The 22,474-nt window shown below is 53.8% G+C and overlaps 2 protein-coding genes across 3 annotated transcripts in view; one reads left to right on the forward strand and one right to left on the reverse strand.

The window, feature by feature from the left end:
- The first annotated feature begins 4,318 nt into the window (after positions 1 to 4,318).
- On the forward strand, positions 4,319 to 5,772 carry CLDN5 (claudin 5). The gene has a single exon (XM_019755931.3). The coding sequence runs from the start codon at positions 4,491 to 4,493 to the stop codon at positions 5,145 to 5,147; it is 657 nt and encodes a 218-aa protein (XP_019611490.3). The 5' UTR covers positions 4,319 to 4,490; the 3' UTR covers positions 5,148 to 5,772.
- A 1,581-nt stretch (positions 5,773 to 7,353) lies between these two features.
- The window catches only part of CDC45 (cell division cycle 45), a 28,401-nt gene continuing 13,280 nt past the window's right edge, over positions 7,354 to 22,474 (reverse strand). The window contains exons 10-19 of one of the 2 annotated variants that reach the window (XM_019755929.3): positions 21,301 to 21,420; positions 19,474 to 19,605; positions 19,095 to 19,193; positions 18,320 to 18,481; positions 14,623 to 14,761; positions 14,458 to 14,541; positions 12,989 to 13,107; positions 11,194 to 11,270; positions 9,115 to 9,181; positions 7,354 to 7,481 (exon numbers count right to left, since the gene is read on the reverse strand). In XM_019755929.3, coding sequence (XP_019611488.2) covers positions 9,117 to 9,181; positions 11,194 to 11,270; positions 12,989 to 13,107; positions 14,458 to 14,541; positions 14,623 to 14,761; positions 18,320 to 18,481; positions 19,095 to 19,193; positions 19,474 to 19,605; positions 21,301 to 21,420 — 997 coding nt within the window. In that variant the 3' untranslated portion in view covers positions 7,354 to 7,481; positions 9,115 to 9,116. The remainder of the gene's footprint in view (positions 7,482 to 9,114; positions 9,182 to 11,193; positions 11,271 to 12,988; positions 13,108 to 14,457; positions 14,542 to 14,622; positions 14,762 to 18,319; positions 18,482 to 19,094; positions 19,194 to 19,473; positions 19,606 to 21,300; positions 21,421 to 22,474) is intronic. The other variant, XM_088800875.1, reaches the window with a different exon arrangement.

A 22,474-nucleotide genomic window follows, 5' to 3' on the forward strand; every position in this document is an offset into this window, starting at 1 on the left:
TCTTTTTTCAGTCCACATTCTCTCATTTGTTTAGATGTAATAAACCTATTGTTCTATCTTCAAATTTACTGTTGATTTCCTCTGTCCCTCCCCCACCCACGCAGCCCTATATTGAGGTTGAACAAAACTCTAATCTGCTATTAGTCCCATCCGGCTTGGTCAGAATCAGAAGCTCTGCTTGGCATGAAGAGAGGCAGAAGAAAACTGTAAGAAAATATAATAATTTGTGTCTTCTGGATATAGAAGAATTTTTTGATGGTTAAAAATAAAGATAGCAATCACACGGAATATCTTAATAGATTTAAATACTCAAAAATTTAAACTTCTATTTAAAAAATCCTGAAAAAATCACTAATAGATTCAGTAGGAAATGGCAAAAGGATGTGCCACATATATGATAGCAAGTAATGTTTCTAACATATAAAGTGAGAAAAACATCAACTCTATGTGGGTACATAGACAATTCACCAAAGAGGAAATAAAAGTGAGCGATATAAATTGGAAAAGAAAATTTAACTTCATTATTGATCAAAGAAATGCAAATTAAAGTAAGATACTGTTTTCGACCTATCAAATTAGTAAACTTTTAAAACCGTGAATACCCAGTGCCAGTGGCAGGCAGTGGAAATTCGTACTAAGATAAGGGGTCTAAGTGATACAGCCTTGGTGTGAGCCAGAAATTTCACTTTGAGGAATTTTTCCTGAGGAAATCATGCAAAATACTAAGGCTTATGAATAATGACATTCATAGCAGCGTTATTTATAATAGAAAAATTATCTTTGTAAAACTGTATCTTGAGAGATGGTTGCATAATCAGAGCCGTCATCATCGTTAACGTTAATCCAGCATCCACCTTGAGCCAAGGAGTGTTGTCCACTAAGGGCCTTGACAACCCTCTGATGTCGCGCCCATTATCGTCCCCATTTTATACAACCTCAGAACAGATTGCACTGGTCACGCCCCACCCCACCCTGGGAGTGGCGGAGACAGACAATTCCATCCTGGCTCCATCCAAGTCCCAAGGCCATCTTCCGGGCAGTCAGAAACAATGATAATCCAAAGGATGTTTTGAACAAAGCAGGGACATGTTTATAATACGATACTAAATAAAAAAAGAAGAATCCAGAATCACTCTATGATTTTAAATGGAAAGAGTATAAAATTGTTGCAAAATGCAGTGGAAGAAGGAATCTGAGAAAGAAGAGGCCACAGAGGCCACAGAGGCAGTGTAGGCACCAGGGGAGAAGGGTGGGGACCATGGGGGCAGTAGTGCTATTTCACAGAGCCTTGACTGACTTTCCCCAGGCTCCTGGGGAGGTGGGACTGGATCACACAGGGACCACCATCTGGTGCAGTCTATGGAGGAACAGGGTTCTACAGGACCCTGGGGCTCTGTCATCAAGAGCTCCCTACCACTCACCTATTTACTGGGAAAGGTAAAGCCTCAGGGCCCTCCAATTCTGACAAACAGCCAATGGTTTCCACTCTCAGGGACAGGGCTGAAGTCAGAAGAGCTGTGAAGGTCAAGGGAACCAGAAAGGATGTCTCAGGAACTGGAGGGTGCTCAGAAATGGCAAAAGAGGACCCAGGACCAGTGATGGCCTCTCCTCCAATCTTGCAGCTTCCACCACTGAGGGCTTCATAATTAATGGTGAAACTAAGGCAAGGAGAGGCCACCTCACTAGTATGAATTGTGAATTCACGGGCTGCTTGCGAAAGGATGCGCTACACATCAGCGCAGGTGGTACCCCTCCCACACAGGGTGCCCCCAGAGCAGGGCCAGGTGACACCGGGGACCAAGCTACCTCTTGGAGCACTAGCTGTTCCAAGAAACATCTGCCTCATGGGAGGAAAATATCCTTAACTGTTTCAAAGCTGAAAGATAGAAGGAACGTTTTTCACTTCCCCTGAGATGAAATCCCTTAACTAGGAGCTTCCCAAACCTCAATCCCGGGAACCTGGGGCCTAAATTTAGATTTTCCTGGGAAAGTCACGGGATCACCCTGGCTCGGGGTCAGCCGGCAGCTGCTCAAGATAATTTTGCTCTTCTGCTGACTCAGGCTTTTCCTTCACACAATGAGATCCTGCTGCACTTCCCCTGGGAAAGAGAACAATGGCTGTAGATGAGCAGGTGGCCTTGGCCAGCACACTGGCCTGCAAGACCTTTTCCAGAGATCAGAGATTGACGGTGCTGAACAGCCCTGGACCCCTCTAAACTCGGCTTGCGGTCCTCGGCCCAAGGTGTGTCCCCAGTCACATCAGCCTCAACCTGTTTTTCAGGCGCTGTGCCCCTTCCTGTCTGGGTTCTTGCATGAACTTCCCTGGATCTTGGCTGAACTGCCAGCTCCTCTGAGAGGCCATCACTCTGTGCCACACTGCTCTCTTTCCCCCAGGCCACAGGTATACCTGAAAGGGCTGCCCTGAGGAAAACAGCCTGAGTGGGGCAAGGATTGGGCAAAGGTGGGGCTCAGATGGCCTGAGGAGGCCATGGCAGTCGTCCTGGGAAGACAGCAGTGTGGAGTGTGGTCGGGGGGACTCTGGGCAAGGTCCCTGGACTTGGCTGGGCAGGATTGTGAGGGTGGAGTGGGTGGTAAGGCACTGGAGTGGATGGGGGAGGGGACATCCAAGATAGTGTGCAGGGTGGAGGGGGAGTGGCCCACAGGTCTGCAGCCAGTGAGGGGGTGGCTGGGAGGAGCCAGTGGTCCTCAGTGCAGGGAGGTGAGGTAAGGGTAACGAAGGGGGTGAAACTTCCCTCCCTCACAGGGCCCAGCCAACTTGGGCACCTTCCTATGCTGGAGGAACAGGCTATTGACCTTATCTCAGAGCCACCTGAGAAGGGAGAAGGAACCAAGGCCCAGGAAGGACAGATTGGTGGAAGCTCCCAGGCTGTGGCTGCCCTCAGCATCAGACCTTCTCTGTGGACAGCCCGGTCTAGCAGGGCCAAGCACCTGGGATCAGAGGAAAGCATGGGAGTCCCAGTGGCCTCAGGCCAGGACAGGGCAGACTGCTGGAAACAAAGGGGCTGGCAGGGAGTGTGTGGGTGGGGTGGGGTGGGGGGTATGATGGTGGTGGTGGGTGCCAGAAAGGGGCTGGTGCCCCTGTGGGGTTGTGGGCTACAGGCCCTAGTGCCCCCATCTGAGCCTCAGGGGGGCCCAGTGTCCATCCAGTGAGCCTTTCGAGAAACGGCTGAGCCATTGTGCAGAAGAATGCCCGGAAATCCCGCGCCTTCCTCCTCCAGCGAGGATGGGGGCTCTTCCTCCCGGCCAGGAAACTCCAAGTTGGCTTCCGGAGGGCGGCCTGGGGGCTGGGGTGCCAGGGGTACCACTGCCACTTGTGGGAAAGAGCACAGCCCCTTCTTTCCCTTCATGTTTCTCCTTTCTGAGGGCCAGAGTAGGCCTCCAGCCTGGGGCCACGGGCTACTACCGGGAATACAGCCTGTGTACTGGATCATTGGGGAGCACTGGGGACTTTCTGAGGTGGTGTCGCCTGAGCTGGGCCTCGCAGGATGGGGGATGGGCAGCATCTCAGGAAGAGGAATGGTCTGTGCGAAGGTTGGGAGGTCTGGGAAATCCCAAGGCAGGGGAAGAATGGGGGGTACCCGGAGGCCCGTGCGGAAAGGTCCCCGTGCTGCCTGCTTCATGCTGGGGCCTCAGGCCCCAGGGAGGTAGTGAGCAGGTGTAAGGTGGCGCTGGGCAGCACTTTAGAGGAGGGTGGAGGCTAGTCTGACCTGCACAATCCTGCCTGGTCTCTCGACCTGTGGGAGAGGCACCCGCACAGTAAGTGTTCTGAGAAGGGACCGTGGTCGGGTTTGGACTCCAGGGCGAACTTCCTGGAGGAATAGAACGAGCTGTGATTGGCTAACCCAGAAGAGGCAGCAAGAGTCCCCCAGGATGTTCTCTGAGACGTGGTGATGGTGGGGGCTCCCGCAGACTATGGCCAGGGAAGCATGGAGCTGGCCTGGGGGGTAGGGACCATCAGGCTCATACGGGGAAGTGGCGGAGGAAGTTGAGGGTCATGCAGCTCCTGAAATGGCGAGGCAGGAACACTCAGGAGATGGAACGCGCTCAGCTGCAACTAGGACAACAGGGGGTGGAGGCTTGGGGGCGGTGGCCGCGCGGGAAGCGGTCCCAGCGCTCTCCGCTACTCCCAGGCGTAGTTGTTTCCCAAACAGCACGCTGCCGGGGGTCGCCATGATTGGCTGTGGGCCGATGGTCCGCGCGCCGATTGGCTGCTCGGGGCCGGAGGGCCGGGTCCGAGGGACAGAGTCCGGCCTCCAACCTTCAAATGGGAAGCCCCTGCGGAGGGGCTGGCATATCTGAGGCTGTGCCGCGGGCTGTGGGGCTAACAGGCGGCAGGCGGTGAGCGGGCGCGGGGGCGCAAAGGCACCAGGGTCCGTGCAGGGCGCCGACCCGCTTGGCCGAGGCACCGCCGCCTCCACGCCCCCACCCCGAGGTCCCCGGGTCTTCGGGCGCGCGCCTCCCCTCCAGCCATGGGATCGGCGGCGCTAGAGATCCTCGGCCTGGTGTTGTGCCTGGTGGGCTGGGTGGGCCTGATCTTGGCGTGCGCGCTGCCTATGTGGCAGGTGACCGCCTTCCTGGATCACAACATCGTGACGGCGCAGACCACCTGGAGGGGGCTGTGGATGTCGTGTGTAGTGCAGAGCACCGGGCACATGCAATGCAAGGTGTACGACTCGGTGCTGGCGCTGACGACCGAGGTGCAGGCGGCGCGGGCGCTCACCGTGAGCGCCGTACTGCTGGCGCTCGTCGCACTCTTCGTGACCCTGGCGGGCGCGCAGTGCACCACCTGCGTAGCCCCGGGTCCTGGTAAGGCGCGTGTGGCCCTCACGGGCGGCGCACTCTACGCGCTCTGCGGACTGCTGGCGCTGGTGCCTCTCTGCTGGTTCGCCAACATCGTAGTTCGCGAGTTCTACGACCCGAGCGTGCCCATGTCGCAGAAGTACGAGCTGGGCGCGGCGCTGTACATCGGTTGGGCGGCCTCCGCGCTGCTCATGTGCGGCGGCGGCCTCGTGTGCTGCGGCGCTTGGGTCTGCGCCGGCCGCCCCGACTTCAGCTTTCCGGTCAAATACTCTGCGCCTCGGCGGCCCGCGGCCAGCGGCAACTATGACAAGAAGAACTACGTCTGAGGGCGCTGGGCACGGCGTGGCCCCTCGCGCCAGCTGCACCCGCGAGCTGGATTGGCCAGAGCCCCGCATGGATGGAGGCCTCCGTTGGGCCGCGCTGCGCACAGGCTCCGCGGAACGCCCAGCTCTGCGCCGGGATGCGCGCCACCGACGGGATCCTGCCCGCACCCGCAGCGGTTCCACTCTTGACTGCCACTCGCCCAGCCCTGCCCTAAACGTGCAACGCGCACTTGAGAGGACTTTCTTTTTCTGTGCGCAGTGCTGGCTCCAACGTGGGTGGGTCGCGGGCTACGCGGGCACTGAACTGAAGATCCCACTTCTCTCCGTCCCTTGGGGTCTTGGATGCCGCCGTACTTTCCAGCGGCTCCTGCTAATTCAGAGGGGCAGACGGAGGACACAGGGCCAACCTGAGCTCCCTGAAGGATGTGTGCAGCTGGCCTTTACCCCATCAGCCGGGCCTGAGCCCAGAGGGACCAAGAGACTTGGCCTGGACCTCCCTCCCTCACCCCAGCAGTTCCCCAGGGGAGGTGTAAGGGCACCAGATCCTGAGTGTGGGGTTAGGGCCCTGCCCCCCTTCGCAGCTTGGGGGAGGGTAAGAATTTGCTTAGTAAATGGTTTGAATACCCTCCCACCTGTGTTGTTCTCTGTCCAGTCGCCTATGCCCAGCAGCCCCCATGCATCCACCTACCCACGGACTCCTCCCTGAAAGACTCCTATGCGGTCCTCCCACAGCCTTTTCCAGGGTCCTCCCTGCCACCTGATCACTTTCCTGCTGGGTAGGAAACAACCACAGCTCACTTACAACCCAGAAAGGTAAGAAGTGTGGTCAGAAGAGCCTCTGCTAAGTCATGGGGCCTGGAGGGAGGAGACCCCAGCAGAGGATGCAGGTTGGACCCACCCCCTCCCAAGACAGTGTGTGGAGGGGGTGCTTGGGATGCACTAACTGCTGAGGATGGGCTGCCAGGCTGCTGGATATTTTCTACCTGCTCTTTCAGGGCTCACCTATCTCTCTGGGTCACATCAAGTGGCCAGACATCTGTACATCACCAACTGGGCCCTTTCTGTCAACAGTGCAGTGGGAATAAGGGTGAATCCAGAATGTGTGCTGGGATTCAGCAGAGCTAGATGGTCGACAAGCTCCCATGGGGAGGAGGCCCCAAGCCAGCTGCCTGGAGAGTGCCCCAGCTCAGCTCCAACCGTTCTGTCCTGGCTCATCTGCCAGTCTTAGGCGTGGCTCTGTGCAGGACCTGTGCCCACCCTGTGGGACTGACAGCCATCCCAGACTTGTGCCGAACTTCAGCACCTGTGTGACTTTCTGGGAGCACCCTGTGTGACCTTCCTCCTATGGGTGGGACCCGTTGGCCCTGGCCAGACACCTGGGGGTGGGGGTGCCAGGAGGGCAGAGCAAACCAGAGCTGTTACAGCCATCGAAGAGCTCTTCGCTTCCAGCCCTGTTCTAGGCACTTTGAATGAATGCATTTTTACCTTCTGTCAAAGGCCAGGGCAGAAGAGAACAGTAGATGGGAGTGGGGGGTAGAGGGGAGTAGTGGGAGGGGAGGCTGTGGGTTGGCGCTTCAAGACTGGCTGGCCAGCAGGAAGACTTGGCATCTGCCTCCAACCCTGGCCTCAGGGGCCCTGTCCAGAAATGCCTGGGTCATATCCAGTGGCAAGGAGTCTCCCAGGCTTGGCCAGTCTCCTTGGGGGGCGGGGGGATGGGGAGAACCCCAGGACACGGGCCCAGAGGGGCTCAGGGTGGCCATAGCAGAACCAGTTGAGCAGGACTTCCAGGGAGGCTGAAACATCTGGTGGCCTGAGCTCCCAGCAATGGGATGAGCTGCAGCAGGACGGGACCCATAGCACCGAGGTCCTTAGCAGCCCCCACAGCAGCCCCGCTCTGAGAACTTGAGATGCTGCCAAAGCCAGGCAGACAGGAGAAAGTGGTGGGAGGGTAGACAGAGCCAGGTCTTGACTGGCACCGCTGGGCAGTGGTCAGTGCAGGTGCCGTGTGCAGGCCCAGGTGCTCAGGGGCTGGGCCTCTGCCCATTGCTGTCTCCACCTCTACCCCAACCCCCACCCCAGGATGCTCATTTCCTCCTGGGCCTTGAGGGTGCCCAGGCCATAGGATCAAGGCTACTCTGGACCCACAGAAGGCTCAGGGCACAACCAAGTGCTGGCCCTATGATTGGAGTAAAGATTGGGGCACTGAACCTAAAAGAACCATTTTTATTTCATTAAAAACCACTGTCCCAGTTTCTAAAACTATGCCCATAACTTACAACCTAAATAAAAGCCAGTTAGTATAAATAAAGAGAAGGTCATTCCTGAAGAAATCAAACTCTGGAAAAGAAAAAAAGAAAAAAAATTTCAAACAATTCTGATGTCTCCCCAGAGTAAACACACTATCTTGGCCTTCCCTCTGACATGCTGGGCCACTGATGCTGAGTAGTTTCCACCACTCATATCATGGGGTGAAGGTCACCCCAGAACCACTGAGGCACCCGCTGTCCTTCACTGTATCCTCCAGGACAGGTCCAGGTTCTCATCCACTTGAGAACCCCCATCCCCAAAGGCCTCAAGTCTGCCAGCACCTTCTCACCTTGCGGACCCCACCTGGTGATTTGTCCAGTCTCAGTCCCATGGTGACACTCCCCTTGTCTGGAGCGGCTCCCCCTGACCCCCTAGCACGCTGCTCTTCACCCTTTCTGGCTGGCCCACCCGATACCCTGTCTAGGTGGAAAGACACATGGTAGTGCTGGCATCATCACTGAGCAGGATGCAGGGGAGAGGCTGCCTCAAATGCCTGTCCCACTGCCTGACAGTGCCACTTATAACCTTTGATTTGGGTCATAAACTTACTCCTCTGCCCCCATCTTAAGGCCCTGTGCTGAGGCTTGGCACCAAGGGGTGTCAGGCCCGTTTCCAGTGAGGAAACAGGTGCAGCCTGGTGAGGTACTTGACCGACCCGGCTGAAGACTCTACGAGTCTGATCCCAGAGCCCCTCCCCAATGGGGCTGAGCGTCCCAGCCCAACCTGAGAGAGGGTCTGTGCGGTCCCTGAAAACCCCTATGCCTTTCTCAGCAGAGCCTACTGGTCCTCAACAAGGGAAGGCAGCCTGCCCCCATAGCTTACAGCTCACCACGGACGGGGGAGAGAGCGCCCTGGGCCGGCATGAGGGGCGCCCCTACCTCAGAGCCTTGACAGGACTGTTTACCACAGCAGTGGTCCTAGCCGTGGCTCAGGGAGATGCAGGGCTGGGCGTGGGGACCCACTGTGTGGGGGTCACATGCTGAGAAGTGGTCACTAGCCACAGAGCAGGCCCTGACCTGGTCAGCTATGACCTGTTTCCTGAGGGGCCCTCAAGCTGCCATAGGGAGCAGTGGGGAAAGCCCTGGCTGGAGAAGTATCTAGTGTCACAGGACTTCAGTTATAGTCGTATGCTGGTACAGGCTCATGTAGAGCCAACATTTTATAATTCTCAGCTGAGTGGCTGCCAACAGCTTTGCTTTCTCAAAAATCAAGCACACAAGAGCCTGAATAGATGCCCCTGTGGGCTCCAGCCCAGGGCCTGATACCACGCTGAGAGGGGCAACAAGGCTCCAGGTGGCCCCCTAGGGGCACCCTCCTTACTGGCAGGGCCATGAAGCCTGTTTGTCCCTCACTGATGCCTAGCCCACGGTGTGGCGGGGAAGGAGAGGGCAAATGCCAGCCGTTTTTGAAGGGCTCCCAGGAGCTTAATGTAATTAGCTCCCTCAAAAATGCCCCATTGTGGCACTGCCGCCAGGCCAGGGGCAGACATCCTTGGGAAAAATGTGTTGGCCCCAAATCTCCTCAGAAGCCCTGCTCTGATCTGAGGCCCAAGTAACAGCCTGGCTTGAGGAAGAAAAAAGCTGGGAAACCACAGCAGGGAATCAGAGGGGCCTTCAGTAGCACTGGTTTTGTGGCAGGGCCACCCCTACCCTGCCCCACTCACCCTCAGGACAGGAGAGCAACAAGCGCGTCCAGAAACTTGCTCCGATCCTCCGCTTTCAGTTCAATTACTGCAGTAATGAAAGAAAAACATCTTGTGAGATGGGAGGAATAGGGACAGGAGTGAGCGAGAAGTGAAAAAAACAAGTCAGGGCACATTAACTCCCTCTTCCCAGCCATCCAGGACTGGAACTCTCCAACACATTCCAAAATGGACTTGGCTCCTTGATGGCCTGGCATCTTCTGGACTATGAGGTTATGCTTCTCCATCCCTTTGTATTTAATTCTCAGAAACTTCCAACTGTCCTGTTGGTGAGGCTAGATCTACAGTCTGTGGGAAGGACCCTCCAGGCAGCCAGGGGACCAGCAGTGACAGGCAATGGAAGGGACACGGGGGATGTGAGGAATCAGAACACTACAGTCCTGGGCAGAGATGGGCCTTCCCACCCTGCCCGACACAGAGCGCTACCCCTTAGTGGGTTGTGGGAGGCCCTGAGGTTAAGCAGGAAGCCAGCCTTTGTCCTGCTCTGGCCAGTCCCTCAGCTTCAGTGCCCTCTTCCACAGAGGAGGGACACAATGCAAACTGCCCCCATCTCTGGGGGCCACCAGACTCAGACAAGTACATGGGCCCTCATTAGATGGCAAAACCAAGCTGGCCTGGTCCTGCGAGCGTCTGTGCCGTGGGTCACGGCTCCAGAAGCCCCAGGCTCAGCTCACCCAGGCGACGCTGGCCACGGCTCCCTCTGCCTCCTGCCCATGCTCTCCACCTGTGCAGCTCCCGGCCCACAAACCCTCCCCGTGTGGAGGAGCTGGGACACCCTGCAGGCCAGCCAGCACCAACCTCTCTGCATCTCAGGCATGAAACAGGAATCGGGGGCTACTGCTAGAGGTGAACCTACCCAACACAGAGCCGCAGCCTGCGTCGGCCCAGCATGGAGAAGCCGGCTCTAGACACTGAGGCAATGGGGTCTCTGAATGCAGTGATTGTCATCGTCAAGCAATCGGGTGGTGATGTAAGGAAATGTCCTGAGAGATGGGTGTTATGGGTGAAGTATATCCTCCCAGAATTCATATGTTGAAGGCTTAACCTCCAGCACCTGAGAATATGACTGTATTTGGAGATGGGGCTTTTAACAAGGTGATTGGGCTAAATGAGGCAGTTAAGGTGGGCCCTAATCCAATCTGACTGGAAGAGATTTGGACACAGAGGGACAACCGTGTAAGGACAGTGAGGATGATTATCTACAAACCAAGGCGAGAGGCTTCAGAAGAAACTGACCCTATGGACGCTTTGATCTCAGACCTCTAGCCTCCAGGATGGTGAGAAGTCATTGTCTGTTGTTTAAACCCCTCAGTCTGTGGTATTTTGTTATGGCAGCCCGAGCTGACAATAAAAGGGTGAAATGTCAACATGTCTGTTTTACTTAAAATCTGTCAGCAAGAATGAAAAGCAAATATGGCCAAATGTAAGCCATGTTCCATGCTGGCGTCTAGAGAAGCTGCGGGGTGATGTGGGGGCCACTGGAGGACCTGTGTGGTTCCCCCAAAGCCACCACTTTGGCAAGGCTCTTCCATTCTGTGGGCTCGTGCAACACGTGGGTGGGGCCAGTGCTTGAGCCATCACACAGGACTATATGGCAGCTTCAGGCAGGACCTCTACACCAACACAGACAAGAGCTGCTGGCCTGCACGGTTGGCCAGCACAGCCATGGAGGGGGCACTGCTGGGTCACCGCAGGCCCTGCTGCTTCTACATCTCACTGAAGGGGCAGGTGACCCTGATGGATGAAAGTGGGCCCTGGAGGCCCTAGCGGTCGGTCCTCCCGGCTATTTGGTGAAGTGGTCTTCAGGGCTGGATTGTAAGGCCAGAGCCAGGCCTATGTCTCCCTGGGCAACACTTGCTACCTCAGGGCCCAGACGAGGATGCAGTGCTCAAGGCGTGCCCGAGTTCCCTGAGCTGCCTAGAACAGCTGGGTCCAGGGCTGGTTCCAGGAAGACAAGAGGTCTGCTGGCAAGGTACCCAGTTTCCCCAGTTCTAAGGCCAGAGAGGACCCTGAAGGGGTCCCAATGCAGCGGACTCTTACCTGAGAGGTCGAAATAGTTGTGCAGTGTCCGGGAGTTGGTGCCTTCTGCTGCCTTCTCAAATGCCCGCCCAAAAAAGCTGTGGACATGTAAGAGGCTCACTGGGGGCCTGGACACTGCAATGGACCCTTCCCATGCCCCCAGGACGGACGCTGAAGTTGGCCTAGACTCCTCCCCAGCCAACGGTTCCGCCCATCAGCACTTGTGCCTCTTCCCGGGCCGCTGCCCTCTGAAGTCTCACTCCCACTCACTGCCTGTCACTGCGGCTTCTCACCTGCACCCAGCTGAGCCCTTCTCAACCCTCAGGGTGTGAATGTCCCTCTCTACCCCCGGGGAATGCATGCACAGAGTCCTGACTGCAGCCTCCCTCCTGCCTGGCACCACACTGGCAGCTGCAGCAGGTGAGAGACAGAGGTTCAGCGGGAGCTGTGCTGGGATGGGGGTCTCAGATGAGACCAGGTCACACACAGCAGGGTAGGACTGGGAGCAGGCTGCAGGCACAGGCTGCAGCATATGACTGGAACTAGGCCCAGCAAGGGCAGACGGCAGGAACACCCAGAGCTGCTGAGAGCGCAGGGCAGCAGGGAGATAGCCTGGAGCACAGGCCAACCCCCCTGGGGGATCAGCGCTGAGGCAGGTAAGGGCTGGCAGTAGAGGGTGTGAGGTGTGGGGCAGGGGCTCTTGGTCCACCATGGAATATGGGCAGGGGAGGGGCATGTACTTCAAGGCTCCATGGCAACTCTCACACAAGACTATGTGCACTGGTCAGAGCTGACGCTAACAACATGGTTACACGTACAACGTACAATGACAGACTGACGTGGAGTGGGGACACAAGCGGCTGTGATGACCACGGGGGAAATGCTCACTGGTCGCCTTAGGAACCCAGGCCAGGAGCCCCTGGCAAGCTCCAACCTGCGTGACCATGAACTGGAGACCCAGAGTGGAGCTTTGGAGATCACCCCAGCAACACAGAAGCACTTGTCTTAAAAAGGTCCATTGTCTCCTAACTGTCTACTAAATGGCCTTTGCAGACACGAAAGGAAGTCAAAGGTCACAACAGTAGAGCTAGGATTATCTGGATCTAGGACCAGTGTCCTCCACGGCAGAGGCTAACAAAGGCTCATTGACAAAAATGAGGGGTACAGGACACTGCGCAGTCCTCAGCCCCTCAAGCTGAGTGGCAGCATCCTGCTACCCACTGTCACTCGGCTTCTGTCTAAGGTCATCTTATGGGACCTGCTGGGGAGCACTGGACCCAGTGCACTGATTGGTCCTGGGAGGCAAAGAGACCTAAGGACGGTGACAGACAGCCCCTGGGATTAGTCACCTGGTTCTCCGGCTGTGCGGAGCATGGAGGGGCAGCAGGGAGAACCAGGGAGCCCCTCGGCCCTGCCGGCTGGCCGACACCAGGTCTGGAAGGAGTGTACAGGAGGAAACCCCACCCTGCTGCAGGAGGAGGGCAAGAGCACAGAGCTGATGAGGCAGCGAAAGGGCAGGAAAGACGTGTAGAAGACAGTGAGAGAAGCTTCTCAGAAATGCAAGATAAGCGTGTGCATTCTCAAGTGCACTGGCACGTTATTAATAATAACAAAGAGCTGGAAATAACCCGAATGTCCAACAGGAGAGTGGCTAACCTGCTGCCTGTGGATTGAAACCCTCACAGCCCTGCCTCGTGAAGGAAAAGGCTGTCCTTGGTATGGCCTTGAGGGTAAATCTCACCCAACTCCACAGGGCCCATGAGCCAATGATACCCTGCACCCTCCAAGCTCCCAGGACACGTAAAACCCCGCTCACTTCTTTCTGTCCGAGCTGTCGGTCTCTGGGGGGATGCCCACCACAGTCACTGTGCCCTGCTCCACATTCAGCGGGGCAGCCATCACCAAAGGCAGCAGCTTACAGCGCCGGTTCTTTGTCTATGGAGGCAAAATGCACCCTGTCACGGCCCCACAAGGTGAATGTAGCACTCAGCGCCCAGAACCTTGACAATAGGAACTGCTCCCTCCACCAAAGCCTCCATTTCACCAGAAGAGAGGTTTAAACCCCGACAAGCCACCACAGGGCTTTTGTGCTGCGGGTCATGGCCCCACTGCCCCTTAGCTGTTCCCTCTCTCACCTCCTTTTGGTCCTGACATAGTTATCACCTCCTCCAGGAGGCCCTCCCCAACCAAGCCCTTCGCCGTCATCTGGCTTCATCTTCTCTATGGCGTGTACCATACCCGACACTGCATGTACTCATTCCTCGTCTGTTCCTCTTGCTAGCAGGTTTGCTTACTCAACATGGAGACTGGAGTGTTTCCTTCACTGCTGTGCCCACGGCACCCACACCCAATGAAGGTGACCAATTGTCATGGTCTGTCCAGGACTGAAGGACATCAGTGCCCAGCAGACAGTGGATGCTTAATAAACGTCTGATAAATTAATGGACCTATGAAGTAGGTATTTGCTTACCCATTCTACAGATGTGGAAACTGAGGCTCAGGGGTCAAATAATTGACCTCACATCAAACAAGTGGTAAATGAGGAGGCTGAGATTTAAAGCCAGCTTAGAGGACTTTAGAATTCATGTTTTGCCTGTTATACCTTTTGTCATTACTGACTGTCTTCACATAACACTCAGATAATCATAATATTGGTCACTTCGGTAGTATGAGATAACATCAACCTCCTAGTCAATATTTTGTTTAAACTAGCCCCCGTGCAAACTTTCATCCTGGAAGCAAAGTAAGACTTTGCTGAAATGTGTGGGATCATCCTTTCCTCAACCACACCTGGGGAGGAGCCAACGTTATCGGGGTAGGGACCCTGCCTGAATGCCAGGTGAGTTGGCGGGGAGGAGGTTAGGGGCGTGTCCTGCACCAAAGCAAATAAGGTTGTGAGGCCATAGGGAAGGTGGAACCACACACAGAAAAGGGAAAGTCAGCCCAGAAAACAAACTTTTGCTGGGAAGCAAGTCTGTACTCCAAGCAACCTCATCTTCCCCTGATCTGCACCAGTGGAACACAAGTCCCAGCCCCACATACTCCGTGAGGCCCCTCCCTACTCATCTGAGTGATCAGTACAATGAGTGAAAAAATCAGAGCTTGTGGGAATTGGGAGATTTCCAGGGGTCAGCTGAGGAAAACCCGGCTCAAAGGAAAGGTAGGCGTCTGCCCAGACCCTGTAGCTGGTGAATAACCACCAGCATCCCAAGTCAGCTTCTAGTGCCCAGTCTGAGTGCTGCTCTGAGCTCCTGCCTTCCAGCAACCACCCACCCGGCTCCTCACCGAACACACAAAGGACTTGAGCAGGTGTCTGCTGAGCAGGCTCAGGGACGCTGGCTTGGAGAATAGCACGACATCTGGAGTGCCCTGAGAGAAGGAAACAGATGGTCAGAGGGGGCCGCCAGCACGTGTGGCCCCGTGCCTGCCTGTAGTCCTAGGAAGCCTGACCTCCATGAGGGAGCAGTAGAGGAAAGGCCCCTGGGAGATGACGAGGTTGGTGCAGAGGCAGCTGGCAATGATCTGCTGAGTAGCTCGCAGCTGCTTCTTGGCAAGCTCCAGGCCGAGGTACAGCTTGTCCAGGTTACTCCTGCAACACGGCAGACACACAGCTTCAGCACAGAGTCAAATAGAACGCTTGGTTCCTGGCTCAGGAGGGAGAGTGGGGATGACAGTTTATTTCTTACCCTCCTGAGTTCCCTTTCATGTGAAAAGAAATAATAAAAAATGTATAAACCCAAAGTGATGGACATAAGAGGTGGGAAGGGGTGCCAGTGTCAGAAGGCAGGAGACTAAAAGCCAACAGAGGTGAGAAGACTGCTCAGCAGGCCCCAGAAGGTGCTCTGACACAGAAGAGGCCTACGCAAGGGCTGTGGGGAGGACCAGGGACCCCACCACTCGACAGATGGATTTTTACCCTACCCTTATAAAAAAGAGGGTTCCCTTCTGACTACATTAAAATGAATCCTCATGGAGAAGTGAGATCCTCAAGCGAAGTCTCTGCACCTAGAAGTTAAGGGTCCCCAGGTGTCACAATGGACCCGCATCCATCAAGATGAAGCGATGGCTTCTGGATAGCAGGCTGTGCCCAGAGACCCAGGGTTCCACAGCCTCCCTCTTCAATGCAAAGAACCACTAGACATTTGAGAAACACCTGGGGCCTGAAACATGACCCTAGAGGATGTAGAGATAATTTGGACAACAAAAGAAAACTTAAAATGAACATCAGTATCTTCAAAGAGATTTGGGCAACCACTACATTTGTAAACAAAGAACAGGATGTGATGAAAAAGGAACCATCAGAAAATAGGAAGTGTTTGTGGAAAGTAAAATGATTGCAAAAAAATAAAAAATTCTGGGGCGGCCAGATGGCTCAATTGGTTAGAGCACAAGCTCTGAACAACAGGGTTGCTGGTTCGATTCCCACGTGGGCCAGTGAGCTGCGCCCTCCACAACTAGACTGAAGATAACAAGCTGCCGCTGAGCTTCCGGAGGGGCGGCCAGATGGCTCAGTTGGTTAGAGCACGAGCTCTGAACAACAGCGTTGCTGGTTCAATTCCCCCATAGGATGGTGGGCTGTGCCCCCTGTAACTAAAGATTGAAAACCGCGACTGGACTTGGAGCTGAGCTGCGCCCTCCACAACTAAATTGAAGGACGACTTGGAGCTGATGAGCCCTGGAAAAACACACTGGTCCCCATTATCCCCCAATAAAACTTAAAAAAAAAAAAGAGTTAAAAAATAAATAAATAAATAATTCACTTTCAAAGGCAAGAGGATAAAAATCAACAAAAACTTCCTCAACATCAATAAGACAAAGACATGGAAATATTAGGTTTGTGCAAAAGTAATTGTGGTTTTTGCAACTATTTTTAAACTTTTAAACGGCAGTTACTTTTGCACCAACCTAATATAAGGCAAAAATAAGAGACAGAGCATTGTTCCAGGAAGTCTGGGAAGAAAATAAAACACTGATGTAAATGTGTGTGTGTGTGTTTGTGTGTGCAGGGCGGTAATAAAGAAACAGCACAAAAGCATTCTCAATCTTAAAGACAGAGCCTAGGATTGAAAAGGCTCACCCGAGAACCAAGTATAATACATGAAACAAGACCCCACTCTAGACATATCACTATGAAATGGAAAACCATCCCATGTTCATGGGTTGAAAGTCTTAATATTATTAAGATAGCAATACTCCCCAAATTGAGCTATAAATTCAACACATTCTGACTTCTTTGCAGAAATGACAAGCTGATCCTAAAATTTATGGAAATCCAAGGAATCCAGAATAGCCAAAACTTGCTACAAAGCTACAGTAATCAAAACAGTGTGGTACTGCCGTAAGTATAGGCATATTGATTGGTAGACTAGAATTGAATTTCTAGGAATAAATTTCCACATTTACAGTCAACTGATTTTCAACATGGATGACAAAATAAATCAATGGGGGAAAGAAGTCTTTTCAACAAATTATGCTAGCATAATTGCATGTCACACACAAAAAAATTAGTTGGACCCGTTCCTTACACCAGAGACTAATATTTGCAAATCATTCTGACAGTGGATTTGTATTTTGAATATATAAAACGATTCTTACAACTCAATAACAAAGACAACCCAATTTAAAAATGGGTAAAGGACTTGAATAGACAATTCTCAAAACAAGATATACAAATGGTTAATAAGCACATGAAAAGCTGCTCAGCATCATTAGCCATCAAGGAAATGCTGTGATGAGATAACCACTTCATACCTGCTAGGATGGGTGTAATCAAACAGACAAGAACAAGTGTTGGCAAGTATGTTGAGAAATTCAAATTCTCATACACTGCTGGTGAGAATGTAAAATGGTGCAGCTGCTTTGGAAAAGTCTGGCAGTTCCTCAAAAGGTTAAACATATAGTTAACATATGACCCAGCAAGTCCATTCCTAGGCATATACCGAAGAGAAATGAAAGCATGTTTATGGCAGTATTATTCATAATAGTCAAAAGGCAGAAACTACCCAAATGCCCACCAACTGATGAATGGGTTAATAAAATGTTTATCTCTGTGATAGAATATTATTTGCAATAAAAAGGAATGAAATTCTGACACATGCTATGAAATGGATGAATCTTGAAAAACATTATTCTAAGTGAAAGAAGCCAGCACCTAAAGGACCACATATTGTCTGATTCCATTGACATGAAATGTCCAGAATAGCAAATCTATTGAGACAGAAAGTAGATTAGTGGTTGCCCAGGTCTATGAGATGGGGGATTTGGGAGGTGATGGCTAAGGGCAGCAGGGTTTCTTTTGGGGGTAGTGAAAATATTCTAAAATTAGATAGTGATGATGTTTGCACAACCTTGTGAATATACTAAAAGCCACTGAACTGTATGCTTTAACTGGGTGAATTATACAATATGTGAATTATAGTTCAGTAAAGCTGTTTTTAAAAGGTGTGCTAGGAAACAGGACCAGGAAATCCCAGAAAGTGGGTCCCTATATTTTTCTTTTTTTAACACTACACAAAAACAAGAGTGGCAGTTCTCTGAAGTTAGAAAAGCTGTCTGAATCATGCCTCCTCCTAAAAAAATCAAGGCAATTAAATTCACAAAAAAATGAGAAACAATGGGGATCAAGGTCAAATCCTCTCAAAGTTACTGTAGAATAAGAAGCAGAATAAATAGCATCCCCATCGGCAATGAAAGTACACTATAAAGACATGCCCCCAAATGGTCAAAACTGTAAGGTCTTATTTCAAATCAGGCTAAAAGACATTAAAAAATAATGACACCTCAGGTGAGATAATAAAAAACTTAGAAATAAAAGAAAAATGAAAATGAGAAATGACTAAACTAGAAGAAACATACGAATAAATAAACACCACAAATAATGCCTTAAGAGGTGAAAAAAAAAGAAAAGAAGAAATGAAAGGGATTCAAGAGAAAGTGACATATAGTAAAAGATGGGCAGGAAATGTGTCTCGTGCACCTCCCCCCTGCCTGGCTCTGGTGCACCCTGATTTCAATTCAAACTCGAGCAGCTTTTGCAAAATGCAGTTACCCCCATCTTGAAGGTCCCCGAGACCCGCCTCCCTGGCCAATGTGAGGTTGAGGGCCAGAGGTGGCCTGACGGGATGGTGGCCACAGTCACGGCCACTACCTGGAGAGACTGTCCAGAGCCTGGATGAAGTTATCTGTCCCTGAGCTGTCCTTCTCGGGGTTCTCCATCAGTGACATCGTGGCAAAGACAACATCACTGGCCAGGAACTTATGCTTGAAGCCAAAATGAATGCTGAAAGTCTGTATGCGCATGTCCTTCATCCTGCAACCAGAGGAGGCAATGTGACTGTCCCTCTGCGTGTATGTGGGAGTGTCCTCAGGTGTGGGTGAGCTCTCGCTGCTAGGCCAGGCGAGCAGATGTGCTGCTGTCCCCCTCCCACCAATGTCTCAGTACAGCCGTTCTGGTCAGAGAATGGAGGGGGTCAGAAGGCCTGACATACCAGCCCTGTAACCCAGGGCACTGAGGGCCTCATCCACAGCTGCTCAGCTGGTTGGGGGCAGAGCAGTAGTTGTCGGGCTGGGTTGTGTATGCGGGGAGCAACACAACCATAGGATGCCAGGAGCAGCCAGACACAGGTCCTCCAGGGGTGCTGGAAAACCTGGGTGGAGAGCTTGCCTGAACCTGGCCCCAGGGGGCTCTTCCCGGGCCCATTTCCTGTGCCCACTGAGGGACAGGCTAGGTCGACCTCAAACGTCTGCACCTCAGGACTAGGATTTAAGGATTCTAGACCTCTGGGGCACTTCACGGAATCTTAAAACTTTAGGACAAGCTAGACAGGTCATGCTCATTTGTGCATTCTTGTTTTTTGCATGGTTTTAGGGATGTGGTTAAAGTTGAAGCCTTAACGAAGCTTAATGCAGAAAAACGTGTTTACCCAAATTTATTTGCAGACTCTTCAATCATCTCCCGCAAATTCTCCTTTAAGGAGATGTCCATGGACTGAAACTTCTGCTTCACCTGTTTCAGGGGGAGACTGGAAAGACAGCAAGCACTAGTCAAACGAGTGATCTGGCTTCAAATCGAAATTGCTGAAACACCAATGGGAGGGAGAGTATCCCGCAAGGGGTCCCAGTGTTTGCAAGCAAGGGACAACCTAGTGTGGGCCTTCAAAGGATATTCTGGAAACTCAGTGAGGAACTCAATGACAGAAAGAGGCAGCAGGTGAATACTAAGACCAAATCCATCACAAGGAAAGGGGGGCTTCTGCCTTGAGGGCTGCATGGTGGGGGCTCCGGGCCTAGGCGGTCACTCACCCCATGTCTGCAAGGAACTCCTGGAGCCTCTTCTGCCCATGCACAGACCACAGCTTGAACCTGGCTGCAGTGTAGCACGTGTTGCACAGGCTGTCATGGAGGGACCAGTGCTGGTAGAGCGCCAGATGGAGGCTGGGCCTGCAGTCAAGGAGGCTGCGGCTGCACCGTGACCCGGGACCCCACCCTGTGAGGGCCCACCTGCGATTCCAGCAGATGGCCTGCTCCACTCACTGGGCCACAACTGGTTACTACATGAGTAAACTGGAGCTCTTTGACCTTCTTAATTTGATCCACATTGAAGATTGTGAGGAGGGCAGACGGGAACTAAAGTAAAGGGGTTCTGAGAGCCTGTGTACTGTGGTCCTAAAGAGAGCCCTGGTGGCCACACAGGACTCAGGCCTGACGGGACACACCAGTCTAGGGTGCCATCCCATCCACGCCGTGTCCTGCACCTGACTCTGCTCTCCCTTCCACCCATCCCCGTGCCAGGATGCCCTCGGCGAAGGTCCCATGCTCATTCCTTCTTGAACACACCCCTCACTGCTCCTGGGGCCAAGAGTGAGGCTGTGCGCGAGGATGTCCTTAACCCCCACTGGCCTCTCCTCCCACACCGGAGGGTCTCAGCCCTGCCTGCATCCAAGTGCCACTGCTCCTGCCAACAAACCCGCCCCCCCCCAGGCTGACCTCTGGGCACGTGGCAGGCTCTGTCCTCATCGCTGCCCCTCCGGAGGGCTCAGCTCCAGGGCCATCGTCCTCTCTGCACACACCCAGGCAAGCTCTGGTCCTTGGATGTCACATATCAGGACCTGGCTCCTGCAGTGGCCTCTCTCCCAGGAGTCCAGCCACCTGCATCCAGCACCTCTTTCCAGACTCCTCGTGGACGCCTGTCACATAACCTCTCCCAAACCCATGTTTACTTATCCCCAGCCATCCCAGCACAGGGACAGGGTGACACTGTCCCTGCCATAACTCTAGCCACTGTCTACGCAGCAACCCATCATGCCTCGCACTCACTGCTATAGTCTGGCTCAAGCTACTGCTCTGTCTGCTTGCCTCTAAACGGCAAACCAGGGACCTTTTAAACACCAAGAATGGAACTCTGTCACTGCTACGGGCTCACAGGGCCACCTGCTGAGTCCTCTCTGACCTCTGAAGTCTGCACATCTCTCCAGCACCTTCCTGAGCTCACCTCAGAGCCTCTGCATGGCCACAAACTCTGCCGACTGCTTTCCCTGCCATGGAGAACAGCTGAATCTCAGCCTGAGGTGCGGCCTCTCCAAAGACTTTCCGGAGCACTGTGGTCCCATGGCCCCCTGGTTACTCCGTCAGCACCCTACACTCACCTCACAAAACGCCACACTCCGTGATCACGTGCTGGCTCACTTGTTTCCTAATTGACTTGACAGGAGTCTGCAAATGCCACTAAGCTGCCCGCACCGCACAGGCAGCCCTACATGCGCTCACTTGTACGCACCTTGTGTCAGGCCTACAATGAGCTCTCAATAGATAAGTGGTGCTTCTAAAAATAGCTGTGGTGTCTCGCCAAAGCCACATAGATGAGCTGGGGCAGAACCTGCTTCCCCAGTTCCAGCGCTTTGCCCAGCCCAGGAGCACATGGGGCCCCTCTTCTGAAAGCCTCTCGTCCTGTCTGCTGCCTGTCGTGGGGACGTGGCAGCCATAGCTGCATAACCTACAGCTCTGCGGCCAGAAAGCACGCCACCCACAGGGACGTGGGCTGGGGCCTGCAGAGGTGACAAACAGCGCACCACTGAGCAGTGTCTGAGGGCAGGGGCGCTGCCTGCACCAAGGGCTGAGCTGCAAGGATACTCGTACTCGAAGGAGATGCGCATGCAGTCCACAGAGAGGCTGTTCTCCTCGTCCTCGTCCCGGTGGTTGTGCCGGGACACGTGGCGCTGTAGGACACCGACGTCAGTCACGTACTTCATCCTGGGGAGGAAGCACTGCTGGCCTGGGTGGGCTCCCTCTCCTCACGTACAGCCTGCCACGGCCTCCCCCATCCCTCAAGGCTTCCCCTTACAGACTCAGGGGACAGCCCACCATGCAGGTTGTTCCTTCCAGGACTAAGGAACCTCCACCACTCCTGCGTGGAAACCAAGCTTGGTGGAAGGGGTGGCAGGCCTGGGCAGCTGGGGAAGGTGAGTGGACAAAGTTGAGAGGGGTGGGCTCTGACCTTCCCCACCTTCCCCTGGGCATCAACTGCCCTGTCATTACTTATTTGAGGCCTTCTGAGAGCAGGTGCTGAGAGAGGCCACAGCCCTGCCTGACAGCCATGGTCAAGTGGACAGACCCCGAAAGTGGAACAGTGATGCATAGCAGGGGGCGTGGACCCAGCACGGGCAGTGCTCTCAAGCACAGTGGTAAAGGGCAGACCCCAGTCCAGGTCCACTTACAGGTGGCCAACGAGCAGGATGGTGACAGTGGGGCCTCACCTGAGGGGAGGCCACAGGCCAGGGATGGTGCCTGGCACAGCACACAGCCCATGCTACTCTTAACAGGGAAGGACAGGCCCGCCCTGCTGGGCAAAGGTGACAAACCCAGGAAGTGCCCCAGGTCTGAGACTCAGGATCCTCCTGCCTCCTGGGTTACACTGCAGGACTCGGATGCATGGGGTGTGGGAGACAGGACATAGGGGGCACGGAGACCTTTGCAAACTGTACAAGGAGCCTGGGCATGGGCGGTGCCAGGTGAGAGGCTCAGGTCCCCTGGGAAAGCGTTAGTGTCTTGAGGCCAAGGTCCCTGTCAATTCCCTTGGATTCCCCACCTGACAGCCCCAGAGGAGTGGGAATAAGAGAAGGCACTGGCACTCTGCCCCTCCCTGGCACCTACATTCTGGGGTAGCCCTTCAGTTCGTCTGTGTGACTCCAATGGCAAGCACCAAAGCCTGCCCACCAAGGGGCAAAAAAGGATTCATTCCATGCCAGCCCTTCCTGCAGCCCTCTGCAGCCTTCCCCTTAGCTTGGAGATCACACGCACCCCCTGG

This window comes from Rhinolophus sinicus, chromosome 9 (assembly GCF_057876585.1).
Source record: "Rhinolophus sinicus isolate RSI-liver-muscle chromosome 9, RSI-T2T, whole genome shotgun sequence".
In the NCBI taxonomy this organism is placed as follows: Eukaryota; Metazoa; Chordata; class Mammalia; order Chiroptera; family Rhinolophidae; genus Rhinolophus; species Rhinolophus sinicus.